The 16,454-nt window shown below is 44.9% G+C and overlaps 2 protein-coding genes and 1 non-coding gene across 39 annotated transcripts; all 3 read left to right on the top strand.

The window, feature by feature from the left end:
- The first annotated feature begins 287 nt into the window (after positions 1-287).
- trnai-uau (transfer RNA isoleucine (anticodon UAU)) lies at positions 288-382 on the top strand. Its single transcript has 2 exons — positions 288-326; positions 347-382. It is a non-coding gene; the product is annotated as a tRNA-Ile (tRNA).
- A 5,084-nt stretch (positions 383-5,466) lies between these two features.
- haao (3-hydroxyanthranilate 3,4-dioxygenase) lies at positions 5,467-10,820 on the top strand. 2 transcript variants are annotated; one of them, XM_049002812.1, is made up of 10 exons: positions 5,483-5,727; positions 6,140-6,218; positions 8,684-8,767; positions 8,915-9,021; positions 9,140-9,229; positions 9,463-9,506; positions 9,689-9,834; positions 10,078-10,146; positions 10,348-10,430; positions 10,566-10,820. In XM_049002812.1, exons 1-10 carry the CDS (start codon positions 5,636-5,638, stop codon positions 10,642-10,644), a joined length of 873 nt encoding a protein of 290 aa, XP_048858769.1. In that variant the 5' UTR covers positions 5,483-5,635; the 3' UTR covers positions 10,645-10,820. The 2 variants fall into 2 exon arrangements, with proteins under 2 accessions (XP_048858770.1, XP_048858769.1); XM_049002813.1 differs by lacking the exon at positions 6,140-6,218 and having other exon boundaries at positions 5,467-5,727.
- Positions 10,821-10,953: 133 nt separating this feature from the next.
- LOC125726417 (uncharacterized) lies at positions 10,954-16,296 on the top strand. Of its 36 annotated transcripts, none has more exons than XM_049002787.1 (5): positions 10,954-12,201; positions 12,385-12,407; positions 12,858-12,949; positions 12,996-13,340; positions 13,456-16,296. In XM_049002787.1, exons 1-5 carry the CDS (start codon positions 11,634-11,636, stop codon positions 13,994-13,996), a joined length of 1,569 nt encoding a protein of 522 aa, XP_048858744.1. In that variant the 5' UTR covers positions 10,954-11,633; the 3' UTR covers positions 13,997-16,296. The 36 variants fall into 36 exon arrangements, with proteins under 36 accessions (XP_048858744.1, XP_048858756.1, XP_048858742.1 ...); XM_049002799.1 differs by lacking the exon at positions 12,385-12,407 and adding an exon at positions 12,271-12,316 and having other exon boundaries at positions 10,954-11,971; XM_049002785.1 differs by lacking the exon at positions 12,385-12,407 and adding an exon at positions 12,271-12,316 and having other exon boundaries at positions 10,954-12,224; positions 12,858-13,133; positions 13,272-16,296.
- The last annotated feature ends 158 nt before the right edge of the window (positions 16,297-16,454 follow it).

Consider the following 16,454-nt stretch of genomic DNA (forward strand, 5'->3'; position numbering starts at 1 on the left):
TGCCGTTTACAGGTAAATGGCTATTATTGTAGCACACCGGGTTTCACTCATGTGTTCGCGATCTAAATTTTTGGGCTATTTAATTCAATACTCGGCACTCGTTTCACGATTACATTCGTTTTCAAAATGTACGTAGGTGACAAATTCTCTAAAATCCTGAAAGAAGATTAAGGTCTATTATTCATCTTAACTTGACTTTTTATTTACAGATACTAAAAAGAAACATATATCGTTTTACTGGGCAAAGTGTAAGAGTTACATTGTCTGCTGAGGCTATAACGTGCGGAGCTCCAGTGGCGCAATCGGTTAGCGCGCGGGTACTTATACAGCAGTACAATGCAGAGCAATGCCGAGGTTGTGAGTTCGAGCCTCACCTGGAGCACACTCGTTTTACCGACCTGCTCGACAAGGAAGCCTGTCATCCGTTAATATATAAGTTTAGCAAGCTGTCCAGTTGCGTTTGCGTTATGCCTAACTTTGTCTTTAAAAATCCATTATTCGCGATGCGTCGCGTTTATTTTTTTAATTAGGCCCACATCTTTATTCCCCCTTTTGGAAAACTGACAGATGTGGGTAATGATTCAAGCAGTTTCTTCTCATCTGTTCAGTACACAATGAAATCCTAACACTGACATTTCCTCACTGCCAACGAAGTTATGTAATTTATTTTAAATGCTAATTATGTAAACGCACACAATTCTAATGGTGCAATTTTTATTTTTGCAATTTGAGACAGGCGTTCTTCTAAAAATCTAATCCCCCCTGAATTCGTTCTGGGTTAGTGGTGCCCATCCTTTCTCAGCAAAGTTTGCTGGTTGACTCGGTTTATAGACGTGACTTTGCCCTTTTCTTTAGTTTCAGATCGGAGGTTGCCTGATAAATTATTAACATGTTACTTTCTAAAATACTAATTTAATTAAGCTTGTGCTAGGAGACAGTGTCGGGCAGAGACGCAATATTAACTATACTATATATTTGTAATTCCCCATTCTGTTCAGCAGGTTGTGCTATTATCTAGCGTCTATAGCCGTATATAACTTATAGAAACGAATGTGAAAACTAACCTTCAAGATGCACCTGTTTTTATTTCCTATGTTTACAGCAAAATGCTCACAAACGTACACTGAACATCTGTGTGTTGAAATATTTTTATTATCCCATTCTTCTTCAGAATATTTCATTTATGTATGGTGTACTTTTAAAATCTGTTTGCCCTTTGTTGACTTTGTACTAGGCCTTTGCACACTATCTTTGTACACAAAGGTATGTTCAGCTGTGCACAGTGTTCATGCTGCTGTATTTCCCCCTGGGATAAAGTTCATTTAAAACCTTTTCCACCTTCTTCCTGGATTCCTTGTAAGGAAATACATAATGCAAATAAAAAAGTAATCGTAGAATGATAAACATAAGATACATAAGATTAAAATAACTTTTTAGGTTTCATATGAGTGGGTAAGTAGGCGTGTGCATTCAGTACCGGGTTTGGTTTCCAGCCAATCATATTCTTGCTGACAGTGTACCCTTACATGCCCCACACTGGCTATATAGTCAAAGAGGAAAGCAGCTTTCAAGGGCAAAGCTCAACATCTTTTGTAGAGGAGGTATTGTGAATCCATCCATCTGTCTATTTTCCCTGACTGCTTGTCCTATTTAGGGAAATAGGGGTCTAGCGTATATCCTGGAGGCTGCAGACACAAGGCAAAGGGGCACATTTACAGGCAGTTTGGTAACTCTGATAAACCAAAATATGTTTCTGGAGCGGAGGGGGAAACCCCATGACAACACAGGAAACATAGAATCCTGGCAGAGATTTGAACCCTGGTTCCAGAGGCGTGAAGCAGCTGTACTAACCACCACACCACCCTGAAGAAGAATATTGGTGGTCTGTTGCTACTTTTTACAGTTTTTACATGTTTATTAAACATAAGGACACTCCATATTTATACAGATTACTGAGTTTTGGGTGTCACAGAACAGCCCTACTTATTATTATAGGCGTACTACTGATCTGCTTACCAAATTGTGGGCGTAAGTAAACGTCCATATAATACGGAAAAGCCGGGCGTCTGCACAAACGATTAAGTCCGTCATCTAAAACCCTGGTGATTATTTTACATGCTCCATAAAATAACAATGTGATATTTTGCAGCCCTATATTTAAGTATTATTTAAGTATTAATAAAAAATTGATTTGAATTAACTGATGGTTGTGCTGTGTGTACTGTATGTACATTATGATGAGTCTTGAAGGGTCATAGTTTGATCTCTCAAGGGCATCAAAATGGGCAGGAATGGTCCTGTGTGAAGGGTACATGATGAGGTTTGTACCATGACAGCCCTACTCGGAAAGCAAGGATCATCCTGTGGGAACCTCCACTACACCTTTCCTCTTCCTGTGCCGCTCCCCCCACCCCACTGACAAGTACAACAGCAGTGAGTTCTAGTCGTAATCTGGTTGTTTTGATTTCTTTGGACTAAACACACCCAATTTCTCGTTTATAACAAGGGTCCAGTGCATGCATTTGATCTAATTCTATACCTTCAGATTGGTTTTTGTAAATCATTGTTCATCCACTTTCTGTACCCACTTGTCCTACTCATGGTTACGGTGTGGTCCGGAGACTATCCCAGTAGCTACAGGTACAAGGCAGGAAACAATCCAGGATGGGGTGCCAAGGCTAATTCACCCACCATTGACATGTATGGGCAATTCACCTTTGCATGTTTTTGGAATGGGTGGGGAAATCAGAACATCTGGAGGAAACCTCAATATAACATGGGAAGATTATATTGTCTGCTGGGTCTGCTGGGCTGGAGGGGTCCCGCTGGGCTGGAGGGGTCCCGCTGGGCTGGAGGGGTCCCGCTGGCTGGGCTGCTATCAGATAAATAAAGCCTTAGCCAACCTGCAAATTCATTGCTGGTTTTTAATAAGGCACATTCAGTGACTGATTTGGACATTCCGGCCCTAAAACATGTCAGTAGTTAAATAGTAACAAGTAGGGCAGACCGAATGGGAGCAATACGGCAAATAAACCGCCGAGCCTGTAAAGCTACAGCTTTGTGTCAGTTCAGGAATAACAAACCCGACGTATTTCCAGACTGAAAAATGCAACAGTAAAAAAAAATATATATACATATAGATATTGTAGGAGATCTTGTAAAAAGGAGTTTGCTTGTATAAGTCAATTGCAGGTTTTCACAATAAAATGATACGTTGTGCAACATTTGTCTCTGACTGCATTCTATGTAAAATCAGGAGGTTCATTACTAAAATATGCAACTTTGTGTCACCCGTAGCCCTTACTGGATATCAAAGCTAGAGGGCTTGTCTTTGGGAATGGACATTAGGGACATGCCCTATCCGGTACTGCGGCAGTACCATATGCATGTACTGAGGCGATGGGGTCGGGCCCATTTGGACTCAATTAGGATGAATTCAAGTGCCATCTCGCTTTCTAATGTAATAAACCCATATACAGTACGATACCTTTCTGCTATCATTAAGGTGTCTCCTTATCACGTCAAAAGAGAAAAATCTGATATTTATTGCTTATAGGGGCTGTGATACAGGCCTATACACTCCATGCACCCATAAGGTAAAGCGGGACGCATTTCAGGTATCGTAGGAGAGGCATTTATTTTAACATCAAAACTGAATAATTTTGCATGGGATTTTGATGATTGAGTTTAATACACAAAACAGCTGAAGGAGCAGTCGAACACTAATCGTGTATCTGGCTTTCTCACTGGAAACCCCCTTTTTGACAAGGTTTTGATTACATTTGGCTGCATTTCTTCTTCCCCATTTGTGAATACAGGATTTCTCCGTTTTGGTTGGCCATGGCCCTGAACGTTGCCCTTCACTCTGCACTGAAGTGTAAATTTTGGTATATTACAGGCCAGTGCTAATGGTCTCAGCTTTGGTGTCTGCCTTTCCTGCCCCAGTTGCTTATGCTCACTCCGGCTCACTCCAGCTCACTCCTGCTCCTGCCATACTTTACTCACCCCATGTATCGAGCAGTCTGTCCCTTCACCTTTCTCACTTTCTGCCTATGTCTGCCTTGGTGCTGTTGTACACTAAAATAATTGAACAAATTCAGGTTGCCCCATTTCATAAATAAACAAATATTATTATTTATTCATTATGCATGTAAGCCAGTACAGCGGTTAGCACTGTTCCCTCACACGTCTGGGACCTGGGTTTGAGTCTCTGTCTTGGTTCTATGTGTGGAGTTTGTGTGTTCTCCCTGTGGGGTTTCCTCTGGTTACCCCTGTCCCCCATAATTCAAAAATATACTGAAGTTAATTGGAGTTATCCAATTGGCTGTAGGTGGGAGTGAATGGTGTGTGAGTGTGCCCTGTGATAGGATGGCACCCCATCCTGGCTTGTTCCCTGCCTTGTGCCCTGTGATAGGATGGCACCCCATCCTGGCTGGTTCCCTGCCTTGTGCCCTGTGATAGGATGGCACCCCATCCTGGCTTGTTCCCTGCCTTGTGCCCTGTGATAGGATGGCACCCCATCCTGGCTGGTTCCCTGCCTTGTGCCCTGTGATAGGATGGCACCCCATCCTGGCTTGTTCCCTGCCTTGTGCCCTGTGATAGGATGGCACCCCATCCTGGCTTGTTCCCTGCCTTGTGCCCTGTGATAGGATGGCACCCCATCCTGGCTTGTTCCCTGCCTTGTGCCCTGTGATAGGATGGCACCCCATCCTGGCTTGTTCCCTGCCTTGCCCTGTAGACTCTGAAATAGGCTCTGGACCTCCCACAACCTTGGATGGGACAAGTGGTTACAGAAGAGGGATGGACTATGAATGTTTATTGAATATATTTGGAACTCCATCCTGTAAAATATGTATTTTCTCTCTTCTTTGTAGATCCTATAAAATTGTCCCACATTTTTTGTCAATTTAAAGTATTTATTTTACTGCACTAGTATATGATTTATATAATTACATACAAATTACGTACAATTTATATCGACACAATCAAAAGCACATCATTCACCTTATTTTGTGATTTCTGAGGGATATTTCAGTAAAATACTTGCCACATCCCCAACTGTGACCTCAGATTAATAAAATCATGTTTTTTGATCATGTGCTTCTACACCAGCTCTCAAGAACTACTATTCTAATTGGATCTACTTCAGGTAGCAAATAAACTAGTAAATAACCGTCCCACGTTACCTGATGTCCGACAATAACCGAATTCACCCGGATTATTGAAACCCCGCGAGTACCCCTTCAGATCACTGGCGATTACGCTACATTTACCGAGGATGAGCAGGTTCGCAAGGGTGAATTAAATAAGCTGCTGTAAAATCGCAAAGTAAATAAGAAGAAAGTATTCGGAAGAAACTACAAATTATTCGGTAACCGATCTCGCCACGAGACAGCTGTGTTCAGTCATACCTGGTATCTAAAGCAATTCGGCGGTGTTGCTTAATCTCTGAACTGGTCTTTGGTCGTGCCTTCATTTATCATTTAACTTATTGGGAAACGGAGTTTAACCTTAGTTCGCAGAAATGTGCGGCACCTCCCCCGTACGTTTTTTTTAGACTTTAATAGTCTGGTCTGAGTCAGTTGGTGGGAGTTCAGGATATCTTCGTACACATGAATAAATTGTATCGCTGATAATGGAGAGCACCGAAAACAGGCTTGTCAATGTGGACAAATGGATTGCGGAGAACGAGAAGGCTTTCCTTCCACCGGTCTGCAACAAACTTATGTGAGTAAGAGGACAGACAACGACAAGGCAGCTGTGCTATTGCTGTGGGTTTGGTCAGGCAGTTGGGGACAAGTAACTCGTAGCTTGGCCATACATCGGAGCCGCGCACACGGGGCTGTATCTAAGCATAGGAAAACTAGGCAGATCGGTTGAAGGGGGCACTGGCAAAATGTGCAGAGGGGCACCTCCCCCGTTAGGTAAACCTTCTCGAGGCTGACACCCCGAGCTAACCCCCTCCCGGAGATCAGCGAAGTCTATGAAGGATCACACCCGATCGGCGACATGTACCAAAACCGGGTCCCCCTCGACATTTATTTCGGGATACAGGTCTCCTTAGGGCTTATGAACGGGTAGAGCGCCCCCACTCTTTGATTTTTTGTTTAAACTCTCAACCATTTCTTCCTGCTTGCAGGTTTAAGCGTCAGCTAAACATCATGTTTGTAGGGGGACCCAATACCAGGAAGGATTATCATATTGAGGAAGGAGAGGAGGTATGCCGATACAAAACCATGTCAGAAGGCACGCACACACTTCCCCGTGTCCGTACTCACACACAGATTTTCCAGATATGCGAAAGAAGTGAAAGTACCTTCTAGCTTCTAGGTACTGATAAATTATAAGTGGGCGATGTGTGACCGCAGTAGCCCACCTGTCCTACCCGATTTTACCGTGTTTTGGGTCAATCCCCGTTTGCGTGGTTTTGCTTCTGCATATATTGGTGCACCGTTGACTAGCGTGTAGCCCTATCCTTTACTTTCTTTTTGAAGTATGTACCATGACCTTAAACATCTGTTTGAAAAAAGCTGGCCAGAAAGGTTTAGACGTATACCTGAACTGGTTAAAAAAATCACTTCAGGACACCCAGTTATGGAAGATTATAAGCACAAAAATTCTAATGGCAATTCATTTTGCAATTGTCAATTCAATATTCAACCAGAGCATGCATTTGTCATTTCAATATTTAATCTGTGCATGTAATTTGAAAACATATTTTGCAATCGGCAATTCAATGTGCAAAGTGCTTATGAAATCCTTAATTAATTTCATAATGTTTTGAATAAAAAATAGAATGACAATTCACTGAATTGCATTTCGTTTTGCCATGGGCTTTTTGCCTCTTTATTCAAATGGAAATTCATTTGGCAATTGTCAATTCAATATTCAATCAGAGCATGCATTTGTCATTTCAATATTTAATCTGTGCATGTAATTTGAAAATACATTCTGCAATCGTCATTTCAATGTGCAAAGTGCTTATGAAATCCTTAATTCATTTAAAAATATTTTGAATAACAAATAGAATAACAAATCACTGAATTGCATTTCGTATTACCATGGGCTTTTTGCCTCTTTATTCAAATGGCAATGGCGTCCCCGGGAATTGCATTGCATGTTCGGGAGAAAACTCAATTTGCAATTCCCAACTGTCAGACCGCTCATCAAGGTGGACCTTCATTAACGACGTCACTTCCTTGTCACAGAGGGTAACCAACTGCGTGACTTGATGTAACGCCTGAAGTACATTAGTTTGCACCCTTCTCGTATCAAGTCCAGTTAAGATTGTAAGTTCCTCAACCCTCTGTGACAACACAAACAACATCATCGCATCAACGCATCTACTGCTGATACCCGATTAATTTCCATGTCATCTGCTAAGGCAGAAATATTTACTGCAAGCTCTTCTGCCGCCATTACTCATTCTAACTAAACGAACAAATCCGTTGAATGGTATCGAGGCCCTAAACAAGGAAGATGAGCGGTCTGACAGTTGGGAATTGCAAATTGAGTTTTCTCCCGAACATGCAATGCAATTCCCGGGGACGCCATTGCCATTTGAATAAAGAGGCAAAAAGCCCATGGTAATACGAAATGCAATTCAGTGATTTGTTATTCTATTTGTTATTCAAAATATTTTTAAATGAATTAAGGATTTCATAAGCACTTTGCACATTGAAATGCCGATTGCAGAATATATTTTCAAATTACATGCACAGATTAAATATTGAAATGACAAATGCATGCTCTGATTGAATATTGAATTGACAATTGCCAAATGAATTTCCATTTGAATAAAGAGGCAAAAAGCCCATGGCAAAACGAAATGCAATTCAGTGAATTGTCATTCTATTTTTTATTCAAAACATTATGAAATTAATTAAGGATTTCATAAGCACTTTGCACATTGAATTGCCGATTGCAAAATATATTTTCAAATTACATGCACAGATTAAATATTGAAATGACAAATGCATGCTCTGGTTGAATATTGAATTGACAATTGCAAAATGAATTGCCATTTGAATTTTTGTGCTTATAATCTTCCATACCCCAGTATGTGCTAAATGGGCATCTAACCAGAAATGATTTTACAGGAGTTGAGGTCAGGCCACCCTACCAAAAGATCCAATAGATTTCGCCGACTAGAGAGCCTGGAGCAGAGGCGATTTTAGGGCTGTGGGCAAAAAAACACTCAAAGGAGCCCTCCAAGTAACCCTCCCCCCAACATGGTAAAATTTTGTATCACTACCGTGAAGGTTGAATTAATAATAACAAAATTTAATGAACACATCAAAAATCGTCATTTTGTGTAAAACAGGATACACTAATATAAGTGTCATTATGTCATATTTCATATCAAATTGTCATTATGATGTACTATGCAATCGGCACCCCTCGGGGGCCCCTCCCAGCTAGGGGCACCAGGCAATTGGCTGCTCTGTCACTCTGCCTCTGGGAGGGAGCAAATTTCTTTATTTTACTATCTGCCTACAAGCCTGCTTGGGAGCAAAAAAAATCCTGGGGGGGGGGGGAGTCAAACCAATACACTTGCTTTGTAGCTACGTGCCTGGTGCTGAAATGTCAAACTGTAACATGCAGTGGCTACACATCTGAGCAGTAAAGTGTACATGTGCATAATCTCTGTAATTACTGACACTTCTGCTTTGCTGTGCTGCAGCTGTTTTACCAGCTCCGAGGTGACATGGTGCTGAAGGTGGTAGAGAACGGAAAGCACAGGGAGGTGCCCATCCGGGAAGGGGAGGTGGGTTCTCCCTCCTAGCGGTGGCAGTGCGCGTCGTTGTGCTCGCTAACCATCCCAGTGATCCATAATTCAGCAGTCATGTTTAGTCTACGTTTTTAAGATAGTGATGTTACTAAGTATCTTTTGTCTGGGGTGGGGGGTCCTCAGATGTTTTTGCTCCCAGCACGGATCCCCCATTCCCCCCAGAGAGAGGCCAACACGGTGGGTCTTGTGGTGGAGCGGAAGAGGCTTCTTTCTGAGACCGATTGCTTGAGGTACTTCTGTGGGCCCTTGAGGAAACCACTGTAGCTGTGACTCGCAGTAAACGCACATCACACATCTCTAATTATCTGGGACTCAGTTTTCCCTCTGAGTCTTCTGTCTGTGTTCCAGATATTACGTGGAGAACACCACAGATATTCTGTTTGAACGCTGGTTCTACTGTGAGGACCTGGGAGTCCAGCTGGTTCCAGTCATCCAAGAGTAAGACATGCACTCTCAGAACTCAACATTACCATAAAAGGGACAGAACCAAATGTCATCTTACCAAGAAAGGAGGATGTCGGTTAAATGAAGTGCTGTTCTGGGTATGACAGTGATGGAGGATGTGTGGTAATATTGCCCACAGAAGCTTGGTTACTACATCTTGATCTCAGATTGTGGAAACTTGGCAGATGTTCTGTTCTGTATTCACTAGTATGGTGTGTGTGTCGCAGGTTCCTTAAGTCCGAACAATGCAGAACTGGAAAACCAAGCCCAGGTGACTGATCCATTCCTCATGCTGGCGGGGTATTCCCAAAAACCACACCACCCAGCTTGTAGTAAAATGAACACTTTTAATACTAGGGTCAATCTGCACCCCAGCTCCACCCAAAATCCACATGTTGATCAGACGTTTATATGGTGCTTTGTTTAATGGCCGCTGTTTCCCATCACACACAGGCGAGTCCTTCCGCCAGCCCCCTTTCCAGCTGAACACCATGAACGTGATGACGCCATTCAGCTTTGGGGACTGGGTGTCTCGACGCCATGCCGAGCTGGGCCAGGGACGACCCCTCGACATGTTCGGGGCGCAATTTGAAACCGAGGTACCCCTGGGGGCAGAGGTATCACCTGCCCAGTTACAGAGGCCCGATCAGGGCAGAGTCGGGGCTCTGGGATGTTCAGTCTGGCGGGGTGACTGTGACAGGGCAAGGTGGGCTTAGTCCTGCTGAAACACGGGGTCCATTAGGGCTGAACTAGTGACAATACAGCCGAGAGGTGAGCTTGAGTTTGCTGATAGTCTGTTGTAATAGGAGGGACTCCACTGACATCGATCTCCTGCTTCTCAGGCTGTGCTGTATGGGCCGGGACAGACGGAGACATGCACACGCAACACTGATGTTTGGATCTGGCAGCTGGTATGTCGCTGTGCTGACCCAAAAGAGTGTGGGGTCTTTGAAACCTTCCTCTTCAGCTTTGATCTGACAGCTAACTGGAGCAAATGGCAGCAGACCCACTGAGTGATGTGTGATGGCTTTGCCCATGGCGGTCCCTCGGGGAACTGCTGCCCCCTTGTGCCCACCTGCCTGCTTTGCATCAACCGTCTCTGTCCCACACAGGAAGGAAAGTCCCAAGTGACTGTGGACAGCACCCTGCACTCGCTCTCCCCCAGAGACAGCCTGCTAATCCCTGGTCAAAACGGGTGAGTGGGCAAGGAGCGGATGTATACCGTAGCTCTTTCTAAGGAGGTGAAGATGGAGGGCAGAATGAAGGCTGCTGTGTAATCGCAATACTGTCAGTGCCAGAGGAACCTCTGAGCTTTTTCTTTCCCTTTCAGGTACCAGTGGGCACGTGACAAGGGTTGTGTCGCTCTATTGGTCACACAGGATCCTGAGAGGAAAAGCACCTACACCTGAGCTGTGTCACTGATAGAAGATTGTAGGCAGGGGACTTTACGGTTTTACCTGCTTGAAGGCAATTTCTTTTAATTTCACATTAATTCCACTGTCAAATTATCCATTCCATTCTGACTACTATATATGTAAATATGTGCAGTAATTAATATATAAATGTTTATACTGGCAAGGTTAAATTGTCTGAAGATAATGTATTTTTTTTTCTGCCTACCACCACCCCCCCTCTTCGGAGGACAATTTTATTTTAAAGTTACAGTGTAAAGAAATTCAATTCCAGGGTAGCCACTCTGAACTCACCCACCCTACTACCGTGTTCATACAAAAAAATAGGTGAATAAAAAAATAAATAATACAGAAATAAAAGGGGAAGGAGGACACAGAAACAACAATCATAACAATGAGACATTCATTATCATGGGGAAAGAAAAATAAATACATAAATAATAATAATAATAATAATAAGGGTGGGATGGAGAAAACAAAGTGTAGGGGAATGCAGAGTACAAACAAATAATACACACATAGCACTCATTAAAAGGACATGAAACAACAAAATATTAATAGCAGGCTAATGATGACGACAATAAAAATGTATAACAATAATATCAACAGTAACAACAATAATAATAACAAATAGGATGCAACCCACCACCCAGCCGAAACCCAACTCCCCAATTCGCATAGAAGGGCCCAGAGCATCCCAAGAATCCCCGGACAGCCCGCCAGGGCCCCACCCCGGCGCAGCAGAACCAAGGACCACCCGGCCTACGGCCCACGAGCGGAGGCCGCCCATACCAGCCTGGGCCGCCTGCATCCCCCCCATGATGGATCCTCCTCACGGTGTGCCCCCCGCCCACGCAGAGCCAAAGACTTGGGGGGGGGGGCCTCAGCCCCCATCACTTCCCTGTACCATGTTAGTGTAAAGTGTGTATGTATATGTGTGAGAGAGTTGAGAGAGAGAGCTGTATGGTACTGCTTGGCGGCGCTGCATGGTGCTGTTTGGCGGCGCTGCATGGTGCTGTTTGGTGGCGCTGCATGGTGCTGTTTGGTGGTGCTGCAAGGTACTGTTTGGTGGTGCTGTATGGTGCTGTTTGGCGGCGCTGCATGGCGCTGTTTGGCGGCGCTGCATGGCGCTGTTTGGCGGCGCTGTTTGGCGGCGCTGCAAGGCGCTGCTTGGCGGCGCTGCAAGGCGCTGTTTGGCGGCGCTGCATGGTGCTGTTTGGCGGCGCTGCATGGTGCTGTTTGGTGGCGATGCAAGGTACTGCTTGGCGGTGCTGTATGGTACTGTTTGGCGGCGCTGCATGGTGCTGTTTGGTGGTGCTGCAAGGTACTTTTTGGTGGCACTGCATGGTGCTGTTTGGTGGCGCTGCAAGGTACTGCTTGGCGGCGCTGTATGGTACTGCTTGGCGGTGCTGTATGGTTCTGTTTGGCGGCGCTGCATGGTGCTGTTTGGTGGTGCTGCAAGGTACTGTTTGGCGGCGCTGCATGGTGCTGTTTGGTGGTGCTGCAAGGTACTTTTTAGCGGCACTGCATGGTGCTGTTTGGTGGCGCTGCAAGGTACTGCTTGGCGGTGCTGTATGGTACTGTTTGGCGGCGCTGCATGGTGCTGTTTGGCGGCGCTGCAAGGTACTGTTTGGCGGCGCTGCATGGTGCTGTTTGGTGGTGCTGCAAGGTACTGTTTGTCGGCGCTGCATGGTGCTGTTTGGCGGGCTGCATGGTGCTGTTTGGTGGCGATGCAAGGTACTGCTTGGCAGTGCTGTATGGTACTGTTTGGCGGCGCTGCATGGTGCTGTTTGGTGGTGCTGCAAGGTACTTTTTAGTGGCACTGCATGGTGCTGTTTGGTGGTGCTGCAAGGTACTGCTTGGCGGCGCTGTATGGTACTGCTTGGCGGTGCTGTATGGTTCTGTTTGGCGGCGCTGCATGGTGCTGTTTGGTGGTGCTGCAAGGTACTGTTTGGTGGTGCTGCAAGGTACTGTTTGGTGGTGCTGTATGGTGCTGTTTGGTGGCGCTGCATGGTGCTGTTTGGTGGTGCTGCAAGGTACTGTTTGGTGGTGCTGTATGGTGCTGTTTGGCGGCGCTGCATGGCGCTGTTTGGCGGCGCTGTTTGGCGGCGCTGCATGGCGCTGTTTGGCGGCGCTGCAAGGCGCTGCTTGGCGGCGCTGTATGGTACTGTTTCGCGGCGCTGCATGGTGCTGTTTGGCGGCGCTGCAAGGTACTGTTTGGCGGCGCTGCATGGTGCTGTTTGGCGGCGCTGCAAGGTACTGTTTGGCGGCGCTGCATGGTGCTGTTTGGCGGCGCTGCATGGTGCTGTTTGGCGGCGCTGCATGGTGCTGTTTGGCGGCGCTGCAAGGTGCTGTTTGGCGGCGCTGCATGGTGCTGTTTGGCGGCGCTGCATGGTGCTGTTTGGTGGCGATGCAAGGTACTGCTTGGCGGTGCTGTATGGTACTGTTTGGCGGCGCTGCATGGTGCTGTTTGGTGGTGCTGCAAGGTACTTTTTAGTGGCACTGCATGGTGCTGTTTGGTGGCGCTGCAAGGTACTGCTTGGCGGCGCTGTATGGTACTGCTTGGCGGCGCTGTATGGTACTGTTTGGCGGCGCTGCATGGTGCTGTTTGGCGGCGCTGCAAGGTACTGTTTGGCGGCGCTGCATGGTGCTGTTTGGCGGCGCTGCATGGTGCTGTTTGGTGGTGCTGCAAGGTACTGTTTGGTGGCGCTGTATGGTGCTGTTTGATGGTGCTGTAAGGTACTTTTTGGCGGCACTGAATGGTGCTATTTGGCGGCGCTGCATGGTGCTGTTTGGTGGTGCTGCAAGGTACTGTTTGGTGGCGCTGTATGGTGCTGTTTGGTGGCGATGCAAGGTACTTTTTGGCGGCACTGCATGGTGCTGTTTGGTGGCGCTGCAAGGTACTGCTTGGCGGTGCTGCATGGTACTGTTTGGCGGCGCTGTAAGATACTGTTTGGCGGCGCTGCATGGTGCTGTTTGGCGGCGCTGCATGGTGCTGTTTGGTGGTGCTGCAAGGTACTGTTTGGTGGTGCTGTATGGTGCTGTTTGGTGGCGATGCATGGCGCTGTTTGGTGGCGCTGCAAGGTACTGTTTGGTGGTGCTGTATGGTGCTGTTTGGCGGCGCTGCATGGCGCTGTTTGGCGGCGCTGCATGGCGCTGTTTGGCGGCGCTGCATGGCGCTGTTTGGCGGCGCTGCATGGCGCTGTTTGGCGGCGCTGTATGGCACTGCTTGGCGGTGCTGTATGGTACTGCTTGGCGGTGCTGTATGGTACTGTTTGACGGCGCTGCATGGTACTGCTTGGCAGCGCCGTATGGTACTGTTTGGCACCTGTTTGACAATGCGATTTGACATTGGTCCAGAATGGAAATTGGTCCTGATGTGTGCTGATGTTCAATATTTAGCCTGCAGTGTTGTTGAAAATGTGAAGATTAGAATATGTAGAACTAATAGTAAGTTTTTTTTGTTTTATTTCTTTTCTTTTGTGTGTTTGAAGGTTTTCAACCTAACTAAATAACTAAGTAACTGACTGATTATTCATCTGTGAATGAGAATAAAAGGAGATTAAGGAAGTTTGAGTTGAGTCGTGTAACCCGGAGGTTAGCCAATGCCTTTTTCAAGTTTGGGCGGAAGTTAAGTCAAACCCTGATGACTTGATAATGACTAAAGTGCAAAAGACGGGCGAGCAATTGAAGCACGATCACCCCACCGCTGGCAGACGGCAAAGCACCACCTGCCTCAACCCACCTCCTCAGCCCTAGTGTCATGTGGTGTCTAATATGCAAGTAAAAATTGAGGGGCAGTGTCTCGGCGCATCTCCTCACTGCCCCTCAAAGCCCTAGTGTTGTGTGTTGTGTGATGTCGGCAGATTATTCCACCGTGCCAGGTCATCTTCTGCCTTTTTAAGTAGAGGACTATGACTTAGTCGTGTCAGATCTGACTGCTTGGCAGAAACGCTAGTACCCTGGTATCTAATGTCTCCAGATTGAAGTGGGATAGTTGGATTGAACTGGAAGTCACAAGATATAAGAATAATTGACTTGTTCCAATTAATAGAGTAATCTGAGAGGCAGGAGAACTTATCTGTGAGTCTTACAGCTTGAGAGAGAGAGCCCTATATATTTTGAAGAAAAAGTAATACATCGTCCGCATAAAGACTAATTTTATGGGTTATATTTGCTGTTTGAATACCTTTGATATTATTATTTTTCCGAATTGATGCTGCCAATGGTTTGATAAATATAGCAAATAGTGATGGAGAAAGTGGACAACCTTGCCTAGTGCCCCTTCTGAGAATGAAGCTTGGGAGATTTGATCATTTGTTTTTACGCAGGCTTTAGGTGAACTGTATAAAACTTTACTCCACGTTACGAAGTTCTTGCTAAGTCCAAATTTTAGTAAGGTTGCCAGTAGAAACTTCCAGTTTACCCTGTCAAAAGGCTTATTTATTTTGGTAGGTCGAAGTTGCTTAAGAACTCTTATATTTCAGAATTGGTTGGATTAATATTAGGTGAGTATAATTTTTTTATAGAAGTCCCTAAATATTCCATTTATCTCTCCTGGGCTATGAGTTGGTTTGCTAAAAATTTACTAGATTTATTACTATGTTCAAAATTGTCCAAGCGTAACCTCTGTAAGTAAAACTGAGTTTTTTTTTTTTATCTCTTAATTCTTGCAGATCCATTTTACATTTTCTCAGCTCATTGAGACGGTGTTTTTCTTGGGAGGCAGCATGTGCTGATTCCAAAGTTTAAATTTCTGTTTTAATTCTGTCTCTAGTGCTTTTTCCTTTTTCTTTTTGAGTGCTGAATATGAAATTATTCTACCTGGTATTACAGCCTTTGCCGTCTCCCAGATTAAGCACGCAGAGATACCTGGCAGGTCATTTGTTTCAATAAATGTTGTCCAGTCATTTTAATAACTTCTAGAAACTCTGAGTCTCTTAGTAATGATGTATTCAGTCTCCACCGTTTAAAAGGTGGTGCACTAGCTTTTTCGGTGACCGTCATAGTGACAGGTGCATGGTCACTGATTGTGATAGGCTGAATTTGCGTGTCACATATATCCTTCACGACTGAACTGCTGGTAAGAAAAAAGTCTATCTGGGAGTAAGAATGGTGGACTGGCAAGAAAAACGTGTATTCTCTGAGCGCAGCAGGAACATGTATTTAACCTAATGTTTTAAAATGATGTATGTTGTATTATGGAATAAGGTCATTTTTGTGTCTAACGTTTACAATGCCAATTGCAGAGAAAACTATGTATTTTTGTATTTGCTTCATATATCTGCAAATATGCTGGTAAATGTATGTATAACATACATAAATACATACTTGCTAAATTGCCCTTAGGAATGCGTGTGTGAGTGAATGGTGTGTGAGTGTGCCCTGCCATGGGCTGGCCCCCCATCCTGGGTTGTTCCCTGCCTCATGGCCATTGTTTCCGGGATAGGCTCTGGACTCCCCGCGACCCAGTAGGATAAGCGGTTTGGACAATGGATGGATGGATAATTATGTATAACAAATTACATATGCATCTTCAATAGGAATGTCATGGTATGCTTAGCTTTGTAAGATAAATAATGTGTTCACAATTTAGCATAACCACGATGCAATAAAATGGCAAATGAAAATAAAGGGATGTCTACAACATCAGAGGTAAGTTTTTACAAGAAATTCCAAAAAAAAAATCCCCATTCAATTACAATTTCAGACCTTATAGAAGGACCCATACACATTGATTCTTCATTCCATAAAAGACCACTAATTCAGTTTATCTAATGATCAAATTTAATTAGCTAATGAGATGG

The sequence above is a fragment of the Brienomyrus brachyistius genome, unplaced genomic scaffold (assembly GCF_023856365.1).
Source record: "Brienomyrus brachyistius isolate T26 unplaced genomic scaffold, BBRACH_0.4 scaffold71, whole genome shotgun sequence".
NCBI lineage: Eukaryota > Metazoa > Chordata > Actinopteri > Osteoglossiformes > Mormyridae > Brienomyrus > Brienomyrus brachyistius.